The sequence below is a fragment of the Esox lucius genome, chromosome 6 (assembly GCF_011004845.1).
Source record: "Esox lucius isolate fEsoLuc1 chromosome 6, fEsoLuc1.pri, whole genome shotgun sequence".
Taxonomy (NCBI): Eukaryota; Metazoa; Chordata; class Actinopteri; order Esociformes; family Esocidae; genus Esox; species Esox lucius.
Window position 1 is genome coordinate 17,912,571 of NC_047574.1, and position 21,685 is coordinate 17,934,255.

A 21,685-nucleotide genomic window follows, 5' to 3' on the forward strand; every position below is an offset into this window, starting at 1 on the left:
GCATGGGCCATTTATGTTTTCTTCTTATGATGAAGGATTCATGTTTATTTATGCATTCATAAGAAATAATTTCAATCAAACACCTGCAGTCAAATATTGACTGCATGCATTTTCATTACATACAATCACTTGCCATCTAATTATGTAAATTTGCACATTAATGCAAATAGACAAACATCGAATCATGTAGCTGCAAATCAATATACTGAATAAAGCATGCGGACCTGCTCACGTGGTTTAGTTGTTGTTTGACAAAACATTAGAATGGTGAAGACGCGATCTATGTGAGTTTGACTGTGGTATGATTGTTGGTGCCAGATGTGGTGGTTCCAGCATCTCAGAAACCGATGACCTCCTCGGATTTCCATGCACTACAGTCTCTCAACTCTACAGAGAATGATGCAATAATCAAAAAACATCCAATGAGCAGATTAATGGACAACAACACATATGACATGAGTCACTCCTAAAATCTACACTTTCTTGGGTCCACGGCTGCATCATTCATCATTAATTGCAGTTAAAAGACACAAATTAATGGAACTAATTACAAAAGACCCTTAAACTTAGCATTTTCATCACATCTCTCTCCTACCAAACACAGACTAACCACGCACTCATCGGTGTTAGCCATTTTATGACAGAAAAAAAAAACACTTGATAAATTCATGAGCTCCATTAGATCAGCTTTAAGGGGCCTTTTGCACACTTAAACAATAATTCACACTCCTGTTTATATATGCACTCTCACCATGCATGCAGGCACTCAGCCACACACACTCTCTCCTTGATCACAGATATTCACTTTCCATTTTCTTCATTCTGTGTCTTTGATTTTGTATTCAAAAATGTTTGTGAATATTTTATCTAACTGACTATATTGTTTTAACAGCTGACACAAACATTTTGCTACACCCGCAACTACATAATGTGTATGTGACTAATAAAACTTTATTTTTTTTGAAACAATTATGTAAAGCCCCCATTTCTTCTGAACATAACTCTGATGAAAGTAATTTGATGTGTGTTTCCTCAACTCTATGTTAACCTATGGAAATTCCACACATACACCTTAAATCTCCAGTTTGAGGTGTTTCAGAAATCTACTCTACCCATCTCACAACCTCTGAACTGTTTTTGATTGAACTTGGCAATGACATGAATCGTTCAGTTATTGCTATAGGCCAACTCTTCATTTTCACGATAAAACATCAAAGTCTATGGGGATTCCAAACTCCATAGTATATCCTCTGCATTCCAAGCACCATGAAATAATGGCTTTATGAACGGCACTCTAAGATGTCAAAGCATGTGCATAGCAGTGCACATAATATCACCATTTGTGTTGCTTTAGGCAGGTGTCCAAATGTGACTGATGGCCCATGGTAGGGGATGACATATGACAAAGGGACATTCCAGTTAATGAGTTACCATAGATCTTGATACTTGATGTTGGAACGCAAAATGAACTTCCTATGACATCACCTATGAATGGATTATGCAAAAAATACACAAACGGGAATGCTATAGGTATTATTAGAAACAATGTATGTATGTATCCCCGCCTCCTACCCCCGGGTTGCCCCTGTCCATTTGGTCATGCTTCTGACCTGGATTAGGTTTTAAAGACACAGTCCACATACAGTGGGGAGAACAAATATTTTATACATCAGAAAAGCAGAACTTAATATTTGTTACAGAAACCTTTGCAATTACAGAGATCATACGTTTCCTGTAGTTCTTGACCAGGTTTGCACACACTGCAGCAGGGATTTTGGCCCACTCCTCCATACAGACCTTCTCCAGATCCTTCAGGTTTCGGGGCTGTCGCTGGGCAACACAGACTTTCAGCTCCCTCCAAAGATTTTCTATTGGTTTCAGGTCTGGAGACTGGCTAGGCCACTCCAGACCTTGAGATGTTCTTACGGAGCCCCTCCTTAATTGCCCTGGCTGTGTGTTTCGGGTCGTTGTCACCCATCTTCAATGCTCTTACTGAGGGAAGAAGATTGTTGGGCAAAATCTCGCGATACATGGCCCCATCCATCCTCCCCTCAATACAGTGCAGTCGTCCTGTCCCCTTTGCAGAAAAGCATCTGCAAAGAATGATGTTTCCACATCCATGCTTCACGGTTGGGATGGTGTTCTCGGGGTTGTACTCATCCTTCTTCTTCCTCCAAACACAGAAAGTGGAGTTTAGACCAAAAAGCTCTATTTTTGTCTCATCAGACCACATGACCTTCTCCCATTCCTCCTCTGGATCATCCAGATGGCCATTGGCAAACTTCAGACGGGCCTGGACATGAGCTAACTTGAGCAGGGGGACCTTGCGTGCGCAGCAGGATTTTAATCCATGATGGCGTAGTGTGTTAGTAATGGTTTTCTTTGAGACTGTGGTCCCAGCTCTCTTCATGTCATTGACCAGGTCCTGCCATGTAGTTCTGGGCTGATCCCTCACCTTCCTCATGATCATTGATGCCCCACGAGGTGAGATCTTGCATGGAGCCCCAGACCGAGGGAGATTAACTGTCATCTTGAACTTCTTCCATTTTCTAATAATTGCGCCAACAGTGGTTGCCTTCTCACCAAGCTGTTTGCCAATTGTCCTGTACCCCATCTCAGCCTTGTGCAGGTCTACAATTTTATCACTGATGTCCTTACACAGCTCTCTAGTCTTGGCCATTGTGGGGAGGTTGGAGTCTGTTTGATTGAGTGTGTGGACAGGTGTCTTTTATACAGGTAACAAGTTCAAAAATGTGAATTTAATACAGGTAATGAGTGGAGAACAGGAGGGCTTCTTGAAGAAAAACTAACAGGTCTGTGAGAGCCGGAATTCTTACTGGTTGGTAGGTGATCAAATACTTATGTAATGCAATAAAATGCTAATTAACTATTTAAAAATCTTACAATGTGATTTTCTGGATTTTTGTTTTAGATTTCATCTCTCACAGTTGAAGTGTACCTATGATAAAAATGATAGACCTCTACACGCTTTGTAAGTAGGAAAAACTGCAAAATCGGCAGTGTATTAAATACTTGTTCTCCCCACTGTTCATGTATTAATTATTACAAGTTGTACTCTTAAAATGTTTACTTGTCACAGCCAGATGAGAACTGGTCACCCCTCTGAGCATGGTTCCTTTCTAGGCTTCTTCACAAATTTCAGCCCCTCTTAGGGATTTTTTCCCTAGCCACAGTGCTTCAGCACTGTTGTTGATTGCTCCTTGGGGTTTCTGGCTGGATGTTTTGTAAAAGCACTTTGTGGCAACTGCTGATGTAAACAGGGCTTTATAAATACATTTGATTGATTGATTGTATTAGAACAGATCATTAGGACAGTAATAAACATGACTTTCTGTGTGTGTGGTTGGCTTTCAACAATTTGGGTACTGTTATTTATTATATGGGAGAACAATAGCTAATGACAAACAGCAATAATATCAGGGATGGTCTGATCTATACTTCTAAGATTGCCTTAACTTCTGTGTGCTATCAATTGAATCTGGAAATCCTAGCCAACTGAACTACTCAGACGCAATCAAATAATGGTTGTGTGTCGTTGGTATGGTTAATAACCGGTTGACATGGTCATTGGTGCAACACTCACCAAGGACCTTGGTTCAGAGGGTTAAGACATCGACATAAGACAGAAACTTGTTATGTGGAGGGAGACTTTACTCCAGTGGCCGACAGGGTGACAGAGGAAAGAGAGTTGACTCTACATAAAAATATAAATGTGTGTGATCCCAAGGTATCCCAAGGTACACGCAAATAATTTAAAATAGACATAGCAATGGTAGGCTATAGTGAAAACTGTTTACACTGTTGAATGTAATAAATAAACTTACCTGTGAGCAGTGTGGTGCAAACACACCCTCCTCTACATCAGCGTTAAGCCCAAAAATGGGGCCCTTAAATGCAGCCCAGCTGTTGTCCCTAAACAAAGCTTGGCTGCCTCTCCTTGACGAGGAACACTTTTTCTTCCTCACTTTTGATAGATTTTTGTTAATAAATGCCCTTCAAAGCCAAGAAGACTGGCACTGTGTCTGTTCCCTGTGTCTTTCCCCGTTACAGTGGTAGAGGTAGCAGGCACAGCCTCAGGCTAGAGACACAGGGAGCGAGTTGTTTTGATTTTCCCCTTTGTTCTGGGCTCCGCTATGTGGAGGGCTCCATCCAGCTCCTTGCAGGCGGAGGTTGGGAGGACCTCAGACCAACAACCAGATTCCCTGCCAGACTGGAGCACGTGTAATGACGACAGCACCCGCAGACAAGCCATCCAATGAGTTGTCGAGGCCAACGCCCTAGGGAGAACCACCTGGCCCGGGGCTGCAAAACGGGGCACTTGAACACAGCCCAGCTGCTTTTACTAAACGTAGCTTGGCTGCCACTCCTTAACGAGGCACACCTGCCACCAATTTCTCCTGCTTTTGTTAATAAATGTCCTCCAGGGCGCAGAACACTGTCATTGTGTCCATTCCCTGTCTCTTCCTATTATAGCAGCAAGGAACTGGCTCACATGACAGAATGACAAAAGTAGTGTACCCAAATATGATTGCAGAAAACTCATTTTCTTAAAACCATTAAAAACTAATGTAATAACACTGAACAGCTGGTGGGCAAACAACAGGTTCTGCATAAAAATACAGAAATAAAACAGTCACATTGTTGCCCCTGGTGAAATTAAGTTGAATGAGTTTGTCTATGAGATCTAAAGTACTGCTCCATTTCAGTAAGTACAGTGGGGAGAACAAGTATTTGATACACTGCCGATTTTGCAGGTTTTCCTAGGTCTGTAATTTTTATCATAGGTACACTTCAACTGAGAGACATAATCTAAAACAAAAATCCAGAAAATCACATTGTATGATTTTTAAATGGTGAATTTGCATTTTATTGTATTTGATCACCTACCAACCAGTAAGAATTCCGGCTCTCACAGAACTGTCAGTTTTTCCTTAAGAAGCCCTCCTGTTCTCCACTCATTACCTGTATTAACTGCACCTTTTTGAACTAGTTACCTGTATAAAAGACACCTGTCCACACACTCAATCAAACAGACTCCAACCTCTCCACAATGGCCAAGATCAGAGAGCTGTGTAAGGACATCAGTGATAAAATTGTAGACCTGCCCAAGGCTGGGATGGGCTACAGGACAATAGGCAAGCAGCTTGGTGAGAAGGCAACAACTGTTGGCGAAATTATTAGAAAATGGAAGAGGTTCAAGATGATGGTCAATCTCCCTCGGTCTGGGGCTCCATGCAAGATCTCACCTCGTGGGGCATCAATGATCATGAGGAAGGTGAGGGATCAGCCCAGAACTACACGGCAGAACCTGGTCAATGACCTCAAGAGAGCTCAATGACCTCAATGACCATCTGGATGATTCAGAGGAGGAATGGGAGAAGGTCATTTGGTCTGATGAGACAAAAATAGAGCTTTGGTCTATTTTTGGAGGAAGAAGAAGGATGAGTACAACCCCAAGAACACCATCCCAACCGTGAAGCATGGAGGTGGAAACATCATTCTTTGGGGATGCTTTTCTGCAAAGGGGACAGGATGACTGCACCGTATTGAGGGGAGGATGGATGGGGCCATGTATCACGAGATCTTGGCCAACAACCTCCATACCTCAGTAAGAGCATTGAAGATGGGTCATGGCTGGGTCTTCCAGCATGACAATAACCCGAAACACACAGCCAGGGCAATTAAGGAGGGGCTCCGTAAGAAGCATCTCAAGGTTCAGGAGTGGCCTAGCCAGTCTCCAGACCTGAACCAAATAGAAATCTTTGGAGGGAGCTGAAAGTCTGTATTGCCCAGCGACAGCCCCGAAACCTGAAGGATCTGGAGAATGTCTGTATGGAGGAGTGGGCCAAAATCCCTGCTGTAGTGTGTGCAAACCTGGTCAAGAACTACAGGAAACATATGATCTCTGTAATTGCAAACAAAGGTTTATGTACCAAATATTAAGTTATGCTTTTCTGATGTATCAAATACTTATGTCATGCATTAAAATGCAAATTAATTACTTAAAAATCATACAATGTGATTGTCTGGATTTTTGTTTTAGATTCCGTCACTCACAGTTGAAGAGTACTACTCCCTTTGTACTTCTCTGACACTGCCTTGCAAAGTCTGATAATAGAAGTTTTCAGTTGTTACAGGTACATGTCTACCTTGGGTACCTCATGGCTGCTATCCCTCCATATCAGTTGTACATGTACCTTGCACATTCAATTCACCCCTGAGGACTTGGAGAGACCTTGGAAGCACTGTATCTTTCCTTTTGTGGTGTCTGAGAGCATGGGCAGTGCCATTAGCTGAGTTTACACAGGAAGCCCATTTCCCAAAACGTTCTTTCAGTAAAGACTGGAAAACTATTGTTTAACAAATATAAAAATACAGCCAACTAAACGAAGCCATCGAGGCCATCTATATCTTCAAGCCGTTCATTTTCTATGTGAGTACCACTAATTGGCTGATCCTTCCTGATGATAGTTTCAACAAAGTCATCAGAAAGGATCAGCGAACAAAGTTCAAAGTCCCAATCAGTTGCCTAAAAAAACAGAAGACCTAAACAGCCGTATTCATGTTGAGTCCTCTGTACATATCCATGTGTTGAGTGCTGATCTGTGGTCTTAGTTGTGCTACATAAAGTTAAAGTGGTGAATGTAACAGTGTGTAATAAGGAATAATTCCAGATAAAATATACTTCCTTGGTACATGTACATATTCTAACATGTATAGACTTCACATTATTGTCTGTGTTAAACACAATATTAAACAAAATCAAATCAGATATGAAATACAGTCACTCAGTAGATGAGAACCTTTAGTAGTCGTCTAAAAGGAATTCAAGGAAATCATCTGGATAATTTAAATTGCCACCTTGTTTAAGACAGCTAACAGTGATCTTGTGCTGTGCAATTTAAGTAGTGAGTGTATACATTTATATACTAGTCCCCCATGGAAATCAAACCTACAAGCTCTTGTGTTGCAAGTACCATGCTCTACCACAGATTTTAGCCCTCCTGGTCCTGGGGACCCCAAGGGGTGCATGTTTTGGGTTTTGCCCTAGTACTCACACACCTAATTCAAATGTTGCCCTACCACTTACACACTTGATTGATGTAATCAACCTATTATCAAGTCTGTAATTTGAACCGGGTGGGTGACTGGCAGGGCAAAATCAAAAACATGCCCCCAAGACCAGGATTGTGAGACACAGCTTTACCCACTGAACTAAACAGGACCCTACATCAGTCTCTAAATAGCAACAGGGTTTGGCTTTCATTTGAATAATGGATTTACCCTTTGCACATTTGAGGCCAAAGATTTTAATGGTAGCAGCGCCTGTTTTATTTGTGGCACAAATGTCTGGAAAATGAGTGCGGCCAGAGCATCAGGAATAGACAGCGAGACTCAGCCGTGGGACAATTTCTGTGGGAGCGGATGGTCGGGGGTCTGGAACATAATTATAATGATAAAAAAGTAATTTGTACAATGCAAATTGACCACAGCCATCCCTTAAATTGATTGTATTTGAAAATAACCACTAATTTCACACATTAATTAAATTGACACAGATTACATTATGTCTCACTTAATTTGTAGTAATATTTGGCAACTTGGCCACATTCATTTCACCTAAACACATTCCTGTTTATGTGCCGGCACCATATCGCGCTGTTAGTCTCCCTCTAAAGCTGAGCTGAGTCGGTGCTGATCAGACCTTAGATCCAAGACCAGATGCTGCTGGAATTAGCGTTCATGGGCCAGTAGTGGATACTCTTCCTTGTGGTCCAAATGTCAAAATCACTATTCCCCTGGGCAATATAGCGTACACTGATCTGCCTATCGGTTAGGTCTTTTGGATGGGATTTTCCCTGGGTATCTCTGTGGTCAGTTCAGATCCTACAGCACTGTCTGTAAGAGTAGTGGTGTTAACCCCAGTGTCATGGTCAAATGTACACCCCAGCCCTCATGCCAACAGGACTTCATAACCACCTTGAGCCTCCAGTAGTAGGTCAGATTGGAACCTGCCCTACAGCAGCACCAGGGGCAAAGGCTTGACCACTGGGCCACTGATTAATAAATGTTCCCATCATCTAATATATTTCTTCTTTACAAAGGACTGAGCCAAAATTGGTGACTTGCCACTGCTTTTCATAGGAATTTGATGTATCTTGAAGTCATTTTGATAGGCGAAAGGCATTTCTTAAGGATTATAGAATGTTTGGTTAGTCACGACACAATGATTTTGTCTTTCTCCTGGTTATTGAAAGCACAGCTGTGTTAGCTGCATGATGACGGGATCCTATGCCTGCTGAGCAATATTTAAAAACACTATTAGACATGGCCTATTCAAGTGTAACTTGCCATGGTAACATTTAATGCAGCTGTTTTTACAATAGCTTGTGTTATGCTTTTTTGGTTTGTGATTTCTGAAAGACAGGTTTGGCTGAACTTGAAGAAAGCAGGAACATTATCAGGTATGTTAAAACTTCCTTTGTTTCAAATTTGCACCTCTTCCCAGTCGTACTACAGTGGGCCATGTACCTCTACTTCAGTGGTTCCCAACCAGGGGTACTAGGACCCCTGGGGGTACTTGGCCTTTCCACAGGGGGTACTTGAAAACACTCATGACACCATAGACTTACTAGTGAAATGAACATGACGGGGTACTTTAGGGGTACTCCAAGCAGTGCAAATTCTTTTTGGGGGTACAGTAACTGAAAAAGGTTGGGAGCCACTGCTCTACTTTCTCCATTGTATCTACTGGCAACAATACATGAGGCTATTGGTATTAGGTAAAAAAAAATATATATATTTTATGTTAGGTTCTATATTTTGAATATGGAAGATGCAGGGGTCTTAAAATATATGCATGTGACATCTGCTATTTGAGAATGTTACTCATTCTCTAAAATCTCTGAAATGCTTGGATGTCTCTTTCAAATCAAAATATCAACTCAACCATTTGGTACCATAAAAATGAAGCCTCCCTATGCTGATCTATTCTTTTATATTCTGATTGTGAAATTTGTTTTGACTGTGGTAAGGCACAGGATAATAAGTATGTGATGTTCACTAACATGTTGAGTTCATTTTCATTTATTTGCCATGGTGCATAACTAAATGGTGAAACTCAGAATTATGTTTGTTTGAAATACAGAATACTATCATGTTTAACTCCTGTTGCTACATTAATGTTATGGTTTTTTTTGTGACTGAGAAAAAATATATTTCAAAATTGTGCTGCTGTGCTTTTTTTTTTATATAAATGCACCACATCACGGTCCTAATAGTTTTTAATGTGGGTATAGGCTAGTGGAGCCTATTCTTCACATTTTTGTGGTGGGGGGAATATAATGCGAAACCTGCTAAATGAACAACTTCATTTATTGCCGTGGTGCAATGATAGTCAAGGACAGGTTGGTTTGTTATAAACTTTAACACATTTAACAAAATGTTGTTGCTAAATTATTCTATATGAGTTATTTCATAGTTTTCATGTCTTCTATTTTTCCACAACGTGTAAAATAGTCAATCTAAACAAATACCTTAAATGAGTATATATGTCATATCATAGGCAAATACACTAATAGCCCAAATTGAATATGAAATGCAGGCTAGGTACAGTGGGGAGAAAGAGTATTTGATACACTGCCGATATTGCAGGTTTTCCCACTTACAAAGGATGTAGAAGTCTGTCATTTTTATCATAGGTACTCTTCAACTGTGAGTGACAGAATCTAAAACAAATATACAGACAATCACATTGTATGAATTTTAAGTAATTCATTTGTATTTTATTGCATGACATAAGTATTTGATCCATCAGAAATGCAGAACTTAATATTTGTTTGCAGTTACAGAGATCATATGTTTCCTGTAGTTCTTGACCAGGTTTGCACACACTGCACCAGGGATTTTGGCCCACTCCTCCATACAGACCTTCTCCAGGTCCTTCAGGTTTTGGGGCTGTCGCTGGGCAATACGAACTTTCAGCTCCCTCCAAAGATTTTCTATTTGGTTCAGGTCTGGAGACTGGCTAGGCCACTCCGGGACCTTGAGATGCTTCTTACGGAGCAACTCCTTAGTTGCCCTGGCTGTATGTTTCGGGTCGTTGTCGTGCTGGAAGACCCAGCCACGACCCATCTTCAATGCTCTTACTGAGGTATGGAGGTTGTTGGCCAAGATCTCGTGATACATGGCCCCATCCATCCTCCCCTCAATACGGTGCAGTCATCCTGTCCCCTTTGCAGAAAAGCATCCCCAAAGAATGGTGTTTCCCCCTCCATGCTTCACGGTTGGGATGGTGTTCTTGGGGTTGTACTCATCCTTCTTCTTCCTCCAAAAATAGACCAAAGCTCTATTTTTGTCTCATCAGACCACATGACCTTCTCCCATTCCTCCTCTGGATCATCCAGATGGTCATTGGCAAACTTCAGACGGGCCTGGACATGCGCTGGTTTGAGCAGGGGGACCTTGCGTGCTCAGCAGGATTTTAATCCATGACGGCATAGTGTGTTACTAATGATTTTCTTGGAGACTGTGGTCCCAGCTCTCTTCAGGTCATTGACCAGGTCCTGCCGTGTAGTTCTGGGCTGATCCCTCACCTTCCTCATGATCATTGATGCCCCACGATGTGAGATCTTGCATGGAGCCCCAGACCGAGGGAGATTAACCGTCATCTTGAACTTCTTAGATGTTCTTATAATTGCGCCAACAGTTGTTGCCTTCTCACCAAGCTGCTTGCCTATTGTCCTGTAGCCCATCCCAGCCTTGAGCAGGTCTACACAGAGTGTGAGGACAGGTGTCTTTTATACAGGTAACAAGTTCAAACAGGTGCAGTTAATACAGGTAATGAGTGGAGAACAGGAGGGCTTCTTAAAGAAAAACGAACAGGTCTGTGAGAGACAGAATTCTTACTGGTTGGCAGTTGATCAAATACTTATGTCATGCACAGTTGAAGTGTACCTATGATAAAAATGACAGACCTCTACATGCTTTGTAAGTAGGAAAACCTTCAAAATCTCCCCACTGTATGTGGTATATATTTAACATGCCTGTCTTGATAAAGGAAATTAAACAGCATTAATAGCAAGCATTGTTTTTCATGTACATAAATGTTAATTGAGTCTTTTCTTCACAGTGCTGAGGCACACTGCATCACTATCAACAGATAGTGAACCACGGACATGTCAGGAATTCTCTGCCTTAATCGGAAAAATGTTGGGGAGGGGGAAACATTCAGGTTGGAAAGGTTGCCAGGCCACACACAAACCTAGAGCTGCCAATGCAAGTAAATTCCAATTTACGTGGAATACAGCGCATCCATGACATGTGAGAAACGCAATGTTAGCAGTCTAAATATATCCTCTCATGGAATCCTGGCTTATTGCTCGTTGTGTTTCTGCAATATTGTCAGGTTGTTGGAAATATGCACATTTACATACAATAAAAAGCCTACATGCAAGACCACCGCTTAAGGGTGTAATGCTTCATTGTAGGCAAAATTGCAGCAATAGAACAAGATTCTTGTTTGGCTGACCTAAAAAATGCTTTCCATGTATAAGCTGTTAAATTCTAGGTGTTGTCAATTACTACCTCATAATATTTGCGGTAATCCAGCAGTGGATTAAACAAACTCCATAAATATTATGAGTTCATCCTATAAATAACTGAAGTGAAACATTTATCATTGTATGATTATGCCCAATGGCACAAATAATATAATGATATCTTGTGAGGTATGGTAGAAAAGAAGCCTAACAATGCACCTTGGCTACTATACAATCAATCATTTGATTATTCATTGATATGCCATGTTGTATTGATGGTTCCTACTAAGATCTTAAAACAGTGAAGCCTTTAGGAAATGAGGCCTTTGTCAAAACTTCAATCAGAAATTGGGAGAACTACTTTAAAGTGCCTGATACTTAGTGTGTGTGTGTAAGTGTATGAAAATGTATCAATTATCAGAACATTCATGAGAGGTACAGGGCATATTTTAAAGGACATTAAAACATATCAACTTGATATTTAATGGTTCTTCACCTTGAAAGTAATCTATGTGCCAACACAAACTAAAGTCAGTTCTCTTTAAAAAGCAATTGCAAATTTCAACCAACTAAGCCCCTTCAGCTAAAAATCTGAGCATGTACATTTTGTTCTGATACAACTAATGTTGTTTCTGTACATAAGAATCATATCATGGTTTGTAACTCAATACACCAGTTTTTAAATTCCAAATTAGAAAATGTAACTAAACATGATTAAATACAGAATTTTCAACAATTAATACAGATGTTTTTAAACATTTACCAGCTATGCATTGTAATCATCTAACAGATGCTATTAAAGCTTTTTGCCGGGCCGCATAACCAGAGCCGCCCAAGAAGAGCGAATGTCTCTTATTGAATGGGTGAGTGAGTGCCTGCCTGCCGACCCATTGTTAAATAGCGTAGTGATTTGAGACCCGGACTGCCACGTATGCGACCGGCGTTCGATTCTTGCCACGGACAAAACACATGATGGATGTGTTCAGGATAGAGAAAACCTTCACTGGCTACAAACCACAGTAGCTACAATACAGAAGTCTAAAATAAAACAGTTTACGGTTATTTTACGATGGACGAACTGCAACGACAACGAACACATTCCTCTCTATTCCGATTTGCATTGCTTAGTTCACATAGAGTAGTGGAACAAGTCATGGAGTGATTGCAATCATTGTGTTCATTACTGTTTAGCTATTGCTACTCTTGTAGTACTACTTGTCTACCTCAGGAAACTCATTGCTGATATACCTGCCTTTGCATTGCATAGACTACATTACACCTCCAAAGTGCTCGATTGGACAGTCAGAATTGCCATTTGTACTTGCATTTGCCTCATGCACGTACACAACTATTCATTCCCACTTGTACATAAATATACTTAATACTTGTAAATGTTCTGCCCTCCCCTATTTGCCTTCATTGCTCATTTAGAATTGCCAATTAGAATTTGCATTGTGTTTGCCTTCATTGCACAGTTATACATTCCATTTGTAACATACACTTTAGTTAATACTTTCCTGCATTCTTCTATTTGCACTTCTGGTTAGATGCTAATTGCATTTCGTTGTACTGTACTCGTGCTGTTCAATGACAATAAAGTTGAATCTAATCTAATTAGCTAGCCATCTACAGTAATGTCTTTCTAATTTAACGTGTTGAATGTAGTGTAGTGACCCTTTTATATCTATTATGATGGTTTGGATCTCAGCTAATGTAGGGAACTAGTTTCGAGATCTGTGGAGATTCAACTAATTGGTTTAACAGTGCAGAAGTAAACAGACACCACATCTCTACACACATATCACATGCAACAACACACTGTGTTTAAATAGCATATTGGTTAAAGACACAGTCTGCTATATGGGAATTTGCAGATCAAATTCAGCCAGGGCAACAACATTCATCCCTTCTAATCGCAAGCCTGCAAAACTTGCCCAGTTCCTTTTCTTGGTTAGACTGAGAAGGAGTAAATGAGAGAAAAACGTGCCTCATTTAACATGAAAGTTTAAGTTTAAACTGGCATATACCAAAGCCATTCACATCATACTTCACCTTTTTTATTTTTTGACCAACCAAATGAATTATCAGCATTAGCCATAGTCTTTCTTCAAGGTGACTGGGCATCCCTGTTTCTCTGGTAGCCTCAGAAAGAATACTCAAGATAATTTGCAGCTGATATTTCAATAAAAATTTAATTTGTTTAGAATTGCATTTAAAAAGTTTCAATGTATCTTGTATTTTGAGTAAAAGATTGGACTGATGAACAATTAAATTTTTCATAGCCTTTTTTCATCTTTACCAAGGGGGCAAATAATACTACAGGGCACTGTAAATACTTTAGATGCGTAACATCATTATCTCCCACCAATTAAAATAAATACTCTAACATTATTATGCTGTGACAGTTATTAGAGTAATTAATCACATGCAAGCTTGTGAAATATGATCCCCTGCCTGCTTCATCTCTCTGATTAAGTCCACAACATAATGATTATGGGTGTGTGTCCCTGTGTCAGTATGTGTGTGTGTGTGTGGGTTGAATCAAGAATCAAGGCAACTAAAATTCATTTGTGAAGCCAATGATTGCAAAATGCTGAGAAGGTGTATTATGCACTGCATTATGGTGATATGTCAGTTTTTACAAGGTAAATAGCTAATAGCACAACAAAGTGTGGCTATGGAATGCCATTTTATTTGGGTCTTTATCTTTTTACACTATTTGACATGTCAAATAGGCTTTTAATTGAGAGATCAAATAACAGAAATCGATTATAGAATGATGTGTGCTGTTCTGGATGGGATAGATCTTGTTAAGTTTTGCTTTGTGCCAGCCTGAAAACAGTGACACTGCAGTCATTTTAGATTTTCTTAGGGTTTCTTAGTAACTATAGTCAAATTTCAGCACATGAAAATAACATAATGCTATAATGAATTTAACAAGCAAGGTAGCCAACCATCTAGCCCTGTTGACCTAAAGCAACAGAAATTATTTTTATGTTCAACAAAACAATGACACTTTGTTTGCGCTACACTTTCTTCACTGATTGTTACGACAACTGTTGTGGTTTGAACAGGGCCTATCACTTGAGAACTTTATTGTTTTTTTATACAGGCAGGTTTTTTGCTGGTTTTTATTAAGGGTGCCAATCATCTTGGAGATGGCTAGTCTGAGGCATGGCTTTGCCCATTCCTCCATGCATCTGCATTTCATGCTTTTAAATGTCTTCGAACTTATGTAAAAAACGTATGTAAAAAACATGATTTCATTGAATTGCACATTGTACATTGAAATTAAGTTCAGTTAGATTTTTCATTCTAAGATATTGACTTTGGAAATAATTTAAGGTCATGCTGGTTTAATGTTTGGAAATATTTGTTGGTCAGTTTGTCAAAACATAATTATTCAACCCCTGTTTTTAGGATTATCCTAATCAGCACACAGTTACCTTAACATTGACTTCTACCTTTGAAGCATTTAAGTTGCTGTCACATTGTCTGGTTAAAAACCTCACTGTTGCAGGATCATTGGTCAGGCAGTGTATCAGAAGAAAACTGAAGACCAAAGAGCATTCTACAGAAGTTGGAGATAAAGTAATAGAAATGCATAGATTAGGGAAAAGGTTAAAAAAAATAATATCAACGTTCTTGGGATCTCCCAATGAGCCCAGTTGAATCAATAATCAGGAAGTGTAAGGTGCATCAAACCACCCAGTCACTGCCAAGAAAAAGCTGTTCCTTAAAACTCCTTAAAAAGAATTTTGAGAGGAGCCATAGAGACCACCAATCACTTTGAAGGAGCTAGGGAATTCAGTGGCTGGGAGTGGAGTAATGGTTCACTGCTCAACAATATCAAGCGCTATTATTGGCCAGTATTAGAGAATGGTAAGAAGGGAACTGTTTCTAAAGAAGTACCATCTGAAAACATCAGTGACCTAGCTGTAATGTGGGAAAGGTTTTTGTGGTATGAGACCAAGAAAGAGATTTTGAACAAAACTCAAACCACTATTTATGGCGCAAACCTAACACTGCCCGTGCCTCAACATATATTGTTACGTCCCTAGACTTGTTACTGTGCTTATATGTTGTCCTTTGTTTCTTCTCCCTCTCCCTTTCTCTGACATTCTCTTAGGTGTTCCTGTGTATCTCTATTGATTGGTTCATCTCCCTGTCTGTCATTGTTAGTCCATTTGTTCCTGTGCCATCATGGCCCAATCAGGCCAATTCCCCTTGTTAATCCACTTGTTCCTGTGTCGTCGTGGACCAGTCAGAGGCTGCTGGAGATTGTTGGAGACAGATTTGGAGAGAAATAAATTGAGGATGACATACATTGAGAAAAGGTCAAAGAGACTGTCCGGTTGTCATTTTATGTTGGGTTACTCATTCAAGAGAATTTCTTCATTTTTAGTATTTTCCACATTGTAGACATCAAAACTGTGAAATAACATATATGGAATCAAGATGTAACCAACGAAAGTGGTACAGAAATCCATTTATATTTTAGATTCTTCAAAGTAGCCATCATTTGCACACACTTCTCAATTCTCTCAACCAGATTAATTAAGTAGTCACTTAGAATTAATTTCCAAGTCTTGAAGAAGTTCCCAAATATGGCTGCTTATTCTTCACTCATACCAAACCATCTCAATGTTTCGGGCTCATCAGAACACAGGATAAATTTCCACCAGTCTAAAGTCCATTTGTTGTGTGTCTTGGCCAGAGCAAATTTCTTATTATTACTGGTGTCCTTTAGTAGTGGTTTCTTTGCATCAATTCAACCATTAAAGCCTGATTTACGCAGTATCCTCTAAACAGTGGATGTTTCTTGAACTCTGTGAAGCATTTATTTGGGCTGAAATCTGAAGTGCAATTAATTGCTGGTAACTCTATTTAACTTATACTCTACTGTTGAGGTAACTCATGATGACCTGTGGCAGTCCTCATTAGAGCAAGTTACATCATAGCACTTGATGGTTTTTGCAACTGCACTTGAAGTTAGTTTGAAAGTTCTTGACATTTTCTGAATTGACTGACCTTCATGTCTTAAAGTAATGATGAAGTGTTGTTTCTCTTTGCTTATTTGAGCTGTTTAACTGAATAAATGTTGTTTTCTTTTGACATAGTCCCTTGTGGTGCTGTCATCCATTTTCTCACCTACCCATTCCTCTTCCTGTTTTACCAATGCATGTGATTAACAAGACAAACTGAATGTTCATGCTGAATCACGCTGCTAGTAAGTTTCACATTTGGTTGACAAGCTTATGAAATGAATGTTGTACTGAAAAAAATTTCTTAGAGACATGGCCGTAGCAGATGTGGGAAAAGGTGGATAAGATTTACGGGGTCCATTACGTGGCAGGGCCCACTGATAGTAACAATGTCAATATCATCTATAAGTTAGGGGGCCCAGGAATAAATCTTATCAGAGGGCCCAGGATTCCTAGTCACGGCCCTGCATGGAGATACAGATGGCATAATCATTCATTACATTATGCATTGCTTGTTTTCTCACATGAATATAAACTTACTGAACTTCATAGAATTTTAGCAACCAGGAAAAGACTCAGGGATTACAGTCTAACTAACCATTCCCAGTTGCAGACTTAACGTGGTACATGTAAATGTGGTACACTCCATTTAGTATATGTTGCAATAGGTGACATTACATTTTAAACGGCTTAACTTGATATGAAAAAAACATATGATGTTACATCTGCTGTTGTGTGTCGATGGGTTTGAGAAGATTATCACGTTTCTTAGTGATGCAGATGGAGGAGAGAGAGAGAGTGCAACGAGTACCCACAGTAATGTGTGGTGACTAAATGCTGTGAAACACTATCATTCCACTATAACTGCAGATATAATACAGACATTTTCTGGTATTATAATGCAAAGGTTTTTTACATTAGACAGGAGCCCCATGACCAGCTGCCACACAAGGCCTAACATCTGCCAAACAGGTCATCGATCAAAGACATTCTTCCTGAGCTGAGATCCCAATGCATATAACAAGCCCAGCATGATAGAAAAAAAAGTGACATCCACACAAAATACCTTGCCTGCCTTCAACAAAAAGAGAGCCCTCAACGCGGGGTGCCTGGATGAGGCAGAGGGGAGAATCCTCTGCAAAAACTAATTGGCAGATGCCTTAAATCCAAAACCATCCACTAAAAGGATTTTACTACTTGAAGAAAAATAAGGAACATACAAAATAAGGGAGTGTAGGAAGAATTGTTTACATCTGAGTAATTTAGCCGAAGTTCATAACCTGTGACTAACAAAATGGAAGATAGCTAGGAGGAAAAAACACTCAACTTGATAGTAAGTACACTGTACTCAGTGAGGTAGCAAAGGCAGTGCCAGACGGAAGTTTTATATGGCAAGCATTACAGTGCTTGCCATTTTCCTATTCCATCATTTCTCATCACAGTGAGACACAGATTACATATCGCAGACAAGCCTCAAAATGAAATCACATGGAGACCATTTCCTGCGATCCTTTACTGCTGAATTCTGTTACTTTCATAAAGGACATAAATGGACAAGTTTACTCCACCTCCATCTCTGGAGTACTTTATGAAATTTCTCTAACCTTTTTCAGGCATGATGTGAATACAAAATGTATAGATAAGGAAAAGAGTAAAAAATAATATCAACGTTTTTGTATCTCCCAAAGAGCAGTCGATAATGAGGAAGTACAAGATGCATCAAACCACTCAGTCACTAATAAGAAAAGAAGACTAATGATAGAAGCCACAGAGAAGCCAACAATCACTTTAAAGGAGCAACAGAGAAAATGGCAAGGGAGAAGCTGTTATTCAAAAAGTACCATGTGAAGGCATGAGAATGACCCAGCTGCTGTGTAGGAAAAGGTATTTTTTGTTCCAGTGACCAGCAAATTACAACTTTCCTCTGGGAACAGCTTTTTATTAATTTTTTTTATGAAAAATTTGCTTCGATGACATGGGGCACCAATCAGCAAATAGATTAGATTAGATTCAACTTTATTGTCATTGAACAGTGCAAGTACAGTACAATGATAGATGACAGTAGAATTTCCGGGGGCCCTTGACCGGATTGACAGTAGTGTGCCAAGATACATGCATTTTTAACTATTGAGAGGTTTATCTGAATGATGTTGTTGTTACAGCAACATTAAAGGTCAAATCTCCCATATCTATAGGCTCTGTGGCCCCTCCTTAAATTGGATTGACCAGATTGTCCATGTTCTTCAGCTCAAAAGCTCACCAATATGACCTATGATTCACCCCAAAACTCAATCGCATTTCAAAATGGACAGAGTGATTGTGTCCTCAGGCAAATGTGTGTGTATACATGCTGTGAAAATGTGCTTGTTGTCTGAGGTAAAGTTGTAGTATCTAACATTATCACAAATGTTGTTGCTGCATGCAATAATTTTTCCCCCGTTTATTTTTATTTAATAATATCTATTAATGTGATTGCGTATGGACTGTTCATAGAAAACAAGATCATTTTAACAATTTCATTATTTCATCAATTATGTTTGATTTCTCATAGGCTATAATGGAATGAGTGCGGATACAATTCGTAATTCCAGTGCCAAAAACAGCCTCTATTGTATGTAGACAGCACATTAGGGTTGTAGATGTGTTAGTATAGCGCTTTTGTGGCTACACTATATGCTTGTAAAATAATTTCCTAAATATTTATGCACAGAAGTCCTACTATTCCATAGTCAACACTGACAAACGTCCGTCTCTATCCATGCAGTACACACAATAACTGTTCGAGTAGACAGCTCGATAACATGTTGGTGATTCTATTCTCGTTCCAAAGAAGCACATATAATGGAATAGCCATTAAGCAAAGTAAGACTAATCCCAAGTCTGTGACAGAAATCTTTCACATCATGATTCTCATGTCTGTTAACCTTTTAGATAAAACGCCCCTTGAGTTAAACGTCCGAAAAGAAACCGTTGCATTCCGCGCATGGAGAGAAGCTGTGCGTAATAATGAGAAACAAAATGATACACTTTTGAAATATAGCACTGATATGCTATTAAATAAAATAACGTGCTTTTTATTATCCCTTTCCTGATAAGTTAACACCATCTGAAATTGTGTACAACAGTGATTACGTATAACAAACGACTATTAAAACTCACGCTGCTGTTGTCTCCAACCCAGTGCACCATCGCCACGTTGTGCGCATAGTCTCCAGATAGAGCGAACGTGGAGGTAACCAGAAGCGTATCAGTTTGCCTTGGGACAGTTTTTGCTTCCTCCCCAGTTCTTCGGTATTCAGTCCTCGGACTATAAACGCCTTGTAAAGGCTCCAAAATCTTATCAGCTGAAAATGCGTCAGGACCTCTAAATTCATTCCTGTGCGAATATTTGCCAAATGCTTTACTGCGCTTTGTCCTCGAACGATTGTTTGAAGCAAGTGTGCGGTGTATAAATTCAAAAGAACTGTCAGGATTTTTACTGACATCAATAAAATGCTTGGCACTGTTTGGCGCCTTTTTATTTCTGCCAGGGGATACATAGTCCGGTGGCACGTTCCTTACAACTCCATTCAATTTCTTTGGCAATCTCCCCTCACCTTTTGGAACCTGAGTCTTTCCATGAATGGGTTCCATTTTAATAGCTCTGGAAAACGCGAATTCCTTGCGCAAATACTTTGGGACTTTGACCCATGCGGATTTTAGGTTAGAGCTGAGCCCGGAAGAAAAATGATCCATACTGTTAAGCCAAACGTTCGTCGTTGTGGAACTCACTGTCCAACTTACTTCAGCGTATGCTGTCTTTATATTTTGAAAATTACTTAACACGAAAACAAAAATAGCCAAACACAAACCATAACCAGAGACGACCATGGTTCTCATCTCACGGTTGCCAAAAAGATACATGCCAAAACACGGTCGAAGCTGGTAGATCAAGTTGTGAAACAGTAATTGGGTAAACGTTACAATCATGTGTCGCTTTCAGCTGATCTGCTCACATCCAGGAATGTGTCAAAGTGAACAACAACCAGTTGGGGAGGCGCTACGCATCAGACAAATGCGCCCTACAGAAAGTGATTGTGTGAATTGGTGGAGGGGAGTTACGAAAAAACGAATAAAATATGTGAACTTGCTGTGGGCTACGTTTATTCGACGAATTACTTTTTGAATTAGAGACAATATTATAATTTTCCAAAATCATTCATTGGAATAATAGTTTAAGATACCCAGAGAGTTTAAAATAGACAATGATTTTTTGGTTGATCATCCGACAAAGTTACAGCTATAATAGATCCATGTGAATATGCATTGTAATAAAGGTACATTATAGGCAGCTCTATTCATTCCATCATTTAAAATGTTCTGTTTAAATTAAAATGTCCCTGATCTTCTGCTAACCTTTACTCAGTATTTGTCCATATTTAGGTTATTATTTCAGCTGCCACTGGCTGGCATAAGCTTCTGCCTTCCCCAAACCCCTGACACGCAATCAATAGGGCAAAGCTAACAATCAAAATATCATTCCAACCATGACAACATGAATTGACAACAACCGCAAAGATCAATAGATATTCATGTACAAAAGTACTTGGGGTTAAATATCTCAGGAAAACTTATGTTAACTTTTTAATGATGACAGTTGTCATAGCTAAAAGCAGATCCGAACATAGTAGTTAGTTTTGCAGACATGGAGTGGAGTTATAGTGCCAGAAATGCTGGAAACGTTGACAAAACAATGGGCTTGAAATCATGTGCGTGTACGGCTGCTTTAATTACTATTCATGTCTCATAGCAATACTATTTTGTTTTTGGATGCTCATTCAATGTATATATTTTATTATACAACCATGAGCTATCTATGAATTTAATAAGGGCGTGGCCAATTGTATACATATTTTCGGCCTTCAGTTCAGTGAGGAAAACTAGTTGCTTTTTGTTTGTCGGTATAGATTGAGAGAATGGTATTGTATATTTTTTTTGTATATATGCTGTATATACAGTGTATATAAAAAAGTCTGCATACCCCTGTTAAAATGCCAGGTTCTTGTAAAAGAATGAGACCAAGATAAATAAGACAAAGATAAATAATGTCAGAACTTTTTCCACCTTTAATGTGACCTATAATTTGAACAATTCAGTTGA

The 21,685-nt window shown here is 39.5% G+C and overlaps 1 protein-coding gene across 2 annotated transcripts in view; it reads right to left on the reverse strand.

Annotated features, from left to right (window-relative positions):
• Nucleotides 1–20,539, reverse strand: part of sorcs3b (sortilin related VPS10 domain containing receptor 3b) — a 68,798-nt gene extending 48,259 nt beyond the window's left edge. For both annotated transcript variants that reach the window (XM_020047073.2, XM_010869972.3), the window contains exon 1: nt 19,706–20,539. In XM_020047073.2, the coding sequence (XP_019902632.1) occupies nt 19,706–20,515 (810 nt within the window). In that variant the 5' untranslated portion in view covers nt 20,516–20,539. The remainder of the gene's footprint in view (nt 1–19,705) is intronic.
• Between the last annotated feature and the right edge of the window lie 1,146 nt (nt 20,540–21,685).